General features: G+C 44.2%; 1 protein-coding gene across 2 annotated transcripts in view; it reads left to right on the top strand.

The window, feature by feature from the left end:
- The window catches only part of SLITRK2 (SLIT and NTRK like family member 2), a 4,876-nt gene extending 838 nt beyond the window's left edge, over positions 1-4,038 (top strand). Inside the window, exons 1-2 of one of the 2 annotated variants that reach the window (XM_042039829.1) lie at positions 8-97; positions 582-4,038. In XM_042039829.1, coding sequence (XP_041895763.1) covers positions 625-3,195 — 2,571 coding nt within the window. In that variant the 5' untranslated portion in view covers positions 8-97; positions 582-624 and the 3' untranslated portion in view covers positions 3,196-4,038. Of the gene's footprint in view, positions 1-7; positions 98-581 lie in introns of those variants that run through there. The other variant, XM_042039830.1, reaches the window with a different exon arrangement.
- Positions 4,039-6,271: the final 2,233 nt, after the last annotated feature.

Genomic DNA, 6,271 nt, shown 5'->3' with positions numbered 1-6,271 from the left:
GCGATGCCGCTCGCCGCCGGGCGCCTGGCTCCCGGGGCGCGGCGGCTCTCGGCGGCGGCCACTGCCCCCGCTGCCCCCTCGGGCGCCCCGAGAGCAGGTACGAGCGCGGGGGGCGGCGCGGGGAGCGCGGTCCGGAGGCGCCCCTGCAGCAGGGAGGGTTTGCTGTCAGGCGTTGTGTCCCCCGGTTTAAAATGCTGGCAAGGCACCGGGAGCCCGGCAGCCGGTGGAGCGGGGTGGCCCCGGGACGGGCAGCGGGAATGGGATCGTGCTGCCGGCGGCCGCCGGGGCGGAGGCGGCGGCTGCGACGGGCGGGGGATCGGGCGGAGAGCCCAGCGCTGGGGACCCCGGTTTCGGGGAGCTCCCCGACGGGGCTTCCCCCGCAGCAGGTCCGCAGGCGCTTTCCGAGAGGAAAAGAAGGGAGGAGGAGGGGGGGGGAGATTCCAGAGGAGTTTGGAAGTCGCTGCCTTGCAGCTCCCCTTCCCCCGCAGCCTTCCGACCTGCTTTCGCTCTCCCCGTGCAGCCTCTGCTCCCGGCCGTTTTCACTGGGGATTTCTTCTTTCTCTCCTTACCTGTCTCAAAAGGTTTGACTGTAGGTACCAAAGCGGGGATCGACGGCGCATAAAGATGCTGAAGGGTGTTTGGTTGCTCAGTTTGTTAACAGTGGCTGGGATCTCGTGGACAGAGAGTCGCAAACCTGCCAAAGACATTTGCAGCAAGAGCCGCTGCCCTTGTGAGGAGAAGGAGAACGTGCTGAACATTAATTGTGAAAACAAGGGATTTACAACCGTCAGCCTCCTGTTGCCGCCCCCGTCCAAGATCTACCAGCTGTTTCTCAATGGGAACGCACTGACCCGCCTGTTCCCCAATGAGTTTGTCAACTATTCCAACGCCGTGACCCTGCACCTGGGCAACAACGACATGCAGGAGATCCGCACAGGGGCCTTCAGCGGCCTCCGCACCCTCAAGAGGCTGCACCTCAACAACAACAAGCTGGAAGTGCTGAAGGAAGACACCTTCCTGGGCTTGGAGAGTCTGGAGTACCTGCAGGCTGATTACAATTACATCAGTGCCATTGAAGCGGGGGCATTCAGCAAGCTGAACAAGCTCAAGGTGCTGATTCTCAATGACAACCTCCTGCTGTCCCTGCCCAGCAATGTCTTCCGCTTTGTGCTCCTCACTCACCTGGACCTGCGGGGGAACCGTCTGAAGATGATGCCTTTTGCTGGTGTGCTGGAGCACATTGGAGGCATCATGGAAATCCAGCTGGAGGAAAACCCTTGGAACTGCACCTGCGACTTGCTGCCACTCAAGGCCTGGCTAGACACCATCACCGTGTTTGTGGGTGAGATAGTCTGTGAAACCCCCTTCAGGCTTCATGGAAAAGATGTGACCCAGCTCACCAGGCAAGATCTCTGCCCTAGGAAAAGCTCCAGTGATTCAAACCAGAGGGAAAAACACCCTGTCCACTCAGATCCACACATCTCAAGGCTATCGCCCACAGCCAACTCTGCCATCAATCCCACCAGGGCCCCAAAAGCCAGCCGGCCACCCAAAATTAGGAACCGCCCCACCCCCCGTGTTTCTGTGTCAAAAGACAGACAAATATTCGGACCTATCATGGTTTACCAGACAAAGTCTCCTGTGCCCATCACCTGCCCAGCTGGCTGCATCTGTACGTCCCAGAGCTCAGACAATGGCCTAAATGTTAACTGCCAAGAGAAAAAGATAAGTAACATCTCCGATCTCCACCCCAGGCCAACCAGTCCAAAGAAACTTTACCTTACCAGTAACTATCTGCAAGTCATTTATAGAACCGATCTCACAGAGTACAGCTCTCTGGATTTGCTACATCTAGGAAATAACAGAATTGCAGTGATACAAGAAGGTGCCTTTACAAACCTCACAAGTTTACGCAGACTTTATCTTAATGGCAACTACCTTGAGGTTCTGTACCGATCCATGTTCGAAGGGCTGCACAGCCTGCAATATCTCTACCTAGAGTACAATGTCATTAAGGAGATCCTGCCACGCACATTTGATGCTCTGAGTAATCTTCATCTGTTGTTTCTCAATAACAACCTGCTCAGATCCCTGCCTGACAGTGTCTTTGGCGGCACTTCCCTCACCAGGCTCAACCTTAGAAACAACCATTTCTCCCACCTGCCTGTGAGAGGAGTCCTGGACCAGCTCTCAGCTCTAATTCAGATAGACCTCCAAGAGAACCCTTGGGACTGCACATGTGACATCCTGGGACTGAGGAACTGGATAGAGAAAGTCACTGACCAGAGCAACCAGCAGTCAAATCCCCCTGTAGTTATCAATGAAGTAATATGTGAGTCTCCCGCCAAGCACTCTGGAGAGCATCTGAAATTCCTCAGCAAAGAAGCCATCTGCCCAGAGAACCCCAACTTGTCAGATTCTTCTCTCCTCTCCATGAACCAGAACACAGATACCCCCCATCTCGGTGTCACACCCAGCTCCTACCCAGAATTACACACTGAAGTTCCACTGTCTGTCCTAATTTTAGGCTTGCTGGTTGTGTTTATTTTGTCTGTCTGTTTTGGGGCAGGTCTGTTTGTCTTCGTCCTTAAGCGCCGGAAGGGGGTGCAGAGCATGCCCAGCAGCGCCAACAACGTAGATATAAGTTCATTTCAGCTCCAGTATGGGTCTTACAACTCTGAGACCCATGATAAAACTGAAGGACATGTTTATAACTACATTCCCCCTCCTGTTGGACAGATGTGCCAAAACCCAATCTACATGCAAAAGGAGGGGGACCCAGCTGCCTATTACAGGAATCTCCATGAGTTTAGCTACAGCAGTCTTGACCACAAAAAAGAAGATCCCACTAGTCTTGCATTTACCATCAGTGCAGCTGAATTACTGGAAAAACAGTCCTCGCCAAGGGAACCAGAGCTGCTGTATCAAAATATTGCAGAAAGGGTCAAGGAACTCCCCACTGGAGGATTAGTTCATTATAACTTTTGTACCTTACCCAAAAGGCAGTTTGTCCCTTCATATGAATCCAGACGCCAAAATCAGGACAGGATAAATAAAACTGTTTTATATGGAACTCCCAGGAAATATTTTGCAGAACAGTCTAAACCTGAGCATCCTTTACTCCAAGGAAAGCTACAAACAGAACCAGACTACCTCGAAGTTCTGGAAAAACAAACTGCAATCAGTCAGCTGTGAGGGGGGAGGTGGGAGACAAAGGAAACTTTTTAAATGAGCTCAGCATCACATTTCTTTGAGTCTGAACTCAGTACTGATGTCATCTGTCGCATTCCCAACATTTCCACTTTTTTAAATCAGAGAGGGAGTGAGAGAGAAAAGGAACCCTTGCAGCATAGCAGGGATGTGGTGCTGCTTTTGCGAAGTTCCCTTTAAGTTATTTCTATATCTCTCTCCTTTTGACCCTTCTCTAGGAACTGTCATTGCAAATGTATCTTTCTGTAATAGATCTTGCATAATTCTTTTTCGATTTCGAAGGAAATGAGGAAGGGGGTCTTTGGCTTTTCTGTTGTTTTTTTTCTTTTCATTTCAAAGTGGAAACTTAATGTATTATGTAGAAGATCTCCAAAGATCTTTTTTCCTGGACTATGACTTTCTTTTGTAAATAATAATATACAGTACTGCTATTTCAATTACCAACTATAGCCACTGGGCGTCACTTTTTTGTGTTAAAGTGCCTTTGCACTTTAAGTACATTATTACTTAATTGTTGCTCTTAGCTTTGATAAATTGAACCTATTTTAATGTGTTGTATTTTTGAAATTAAAAAAAAATTGTAAAATAGATCTATATGTCAGCTGCATTAAATCAGAAGGTTTGATTTATAGGAAAGCTGCCCTTCTTTAAATGACTCTAGTGCTAGGACCTTACAGACTCAAATGTAAATTATTGGGGTATTTTTTCCCTCTAGGTTTGTTTAGAGTGATTCACTGAAATCAACTGAGAGGATTTAGCAATGGACTAGAGGTTATCAAATGCCTCAGCCGGGAATAACAGCTCATTAATAAAAGATGTTTAACACAATGTCATAGTGAACTGAACAATTAATGTCCTTCTTAATACATTGCGTTGCAGCTCTAACACAGTAATGTTCAATGGCTTAAGATTATTTTCATACTTAACAGAACATTACTCATAATATTTTATGCATTGGATTAGGTATTTTTATACATTTTGTGAGAGAGTTTATATTTGTAACTTTTTGGACTGAAATTAACATGTCCTCTTCCTGCCAGATACATTTTTTTTTTCATAAGCAGGGACACCAGCAGGGGTCATCCCACACCTCATTAAATTTATTAACATACAGGCAAATGAACCAATGCCTAAGGTAAAATTTGAACCCAGGACTGTGGAGTCCTCCAAACCAAGGTAGCTGAAATCAGTATGTGCATCACACTAACTTTTGGTAGTCTGAATTATGTCTATGTCTGTGCTTTCTGTCTCTAAAGCAGAAGTAATACTGCAATAATTCTAATCTATTAGAGAAAACTACCATTAAGTTCACTGTCTTAAATTTTAGAAAATATTTTGAGTTAAGTTGAATTCCATTCTCAACACTGGTTTTCCTAAGCCCATCAGTGAACAAATGCAGTGAGTCTTCTCCTTTCCCATTAACTCGGGCCTGTTTTGCTTCAAGCTTTATGTTATCACCTTCAATTTACTTTTCCTTCATGGAGAATATTGAAACCATTTTTATTAACAAGTATACAGTCAAACTTTATTAAGCCTTATTAGCTTCTAAATAATTTTTAGATGCAAACATTATTGTGCAATTTAAACAAACAGCCCTTATTTACAACAAAAACAGTTTTGTTTTGTCTATTCTAAATCCTTATGCAACTGGGATGGTGATCTGCATATAAAGTAGGCCAGGCTTTTCAATTCCTTATTAAAGCAATTGATGGGGTCTGAAAGAAGCACACTGTTTCCTTTTCATAAATAGGTTACTGCACATAATAATCCTTTATTATCATGCAGAGATTGAAGTGGCCTCTGCTGACTGACTTTTAGAGCTTTGCTATAGTTAATAACACAGTATCTACAACTTAGAGAAATTTTCAGCAATAGCATTTAAGCTATAAATAACTACAATCAATGTTGTTCTAATCAGGACTTTGCCAAGAGGAAGTTGCTTTTTTATTTAAGAGCTAAAGAGGCTTTGCATGTGTATTGCCAGATATCTGAGTCACTCAGTAAAACGTCTTCTAATGATTTATGTGACATCTGAGTGCATTAATACGCTAACATGTCAATTCTTTATGTTTGGAGCCCATAGCATCTATGGCTGTTCATTAGATCAGGCTTAAAATTGAAGTGCTACAATGAACTATGGAAGAATCAGTCTTCAAAATGGTCTCACGTCAAGAAGGAGGTGAAATGGTATCACTTTAGTTGAACTTGGAACATCTGACTGGAATAGCATCCATCTTTGAGCAAGGTACTTGCTTGAAAGCTTCCAGTACTGATTGTCTTATTACATCTCCTTCCCCTGGGTAATTAAAAGCATTTATTACTGAAACACCGAGAAAAGTATAAGTATTATTTTAAAGTAAAATTATTAACTCTTTCCAGGTATGATTTTAGTATTGCCTGCAGAACAAGTACCATGTTATATCTGGCAGCAACTAGGGTATTAGGATTTATTATTCTCCAGTGAACCAGAACCAGTTACAAAGGTTTTTTTTCCTCAGAAAAAAAGCTAATTTTTCCAACAGAAGTGTTTTCAGTGTTCTAGTTAGTGTTTGCAAACAACAGAGATAGGGAATTGATTCTTTCAGTAACTTTATATTGTTTGGTTTTACTGCTTCAGTCTCAGTACTTTGATGTTTGCTTTGGTTAGCACAGCCATACTTTAGAGAGGTTGCTGTTGCTTTACATTTCCTTAGCTTTCCTAGTGGAATTTATTTAATGATGAGATTTTATTTTGCATCACCAGTACCAGCTTAAAAATTATTATTGCTGTAGATCTTTTAGGTTTGTTTTTATACCCTTCAGCTGACATCTATTAAGCAATTCTTTTCATAGAGTGTCTAGGTGAAAGAGAAGATTTTTTTCAGTTACACTTAAAGAGATTTGTTTAACAGGGAAAGTGTGTCGGCAGCTGCTGTATAGAAGGTCTCCACATTTCTTCAGCTGGCTGAAGAAGCTGCCCTGGAAGTTGCTGCTTATTAGGGGAGAGCTGCTTGCCTGAGTAGTGGCTTGATAATGAGTCTGAAAAAAATTTCTTTCACAGTTTGAAAAGTTGAACTGTGAA

Source organism: Corvus kubaryi, unplaced genomic scaffold (genome assembly GCF_017639235.1).
Source record: "Corvus kubaryi isolate FWS band 111438036 unplaced genomic scaffold, C.kubaryi_AGA036_p1.0 37395, whole genome shotgun sequence".
NCBI lineage: Eukaryota > Metazoa > Chordata > Aves > Passeriformes > Corvidae > Corvus > Corvus kubaryi.
This window is presented reverse-complemented; position numbering and strand designations above follow the sequence as displayed.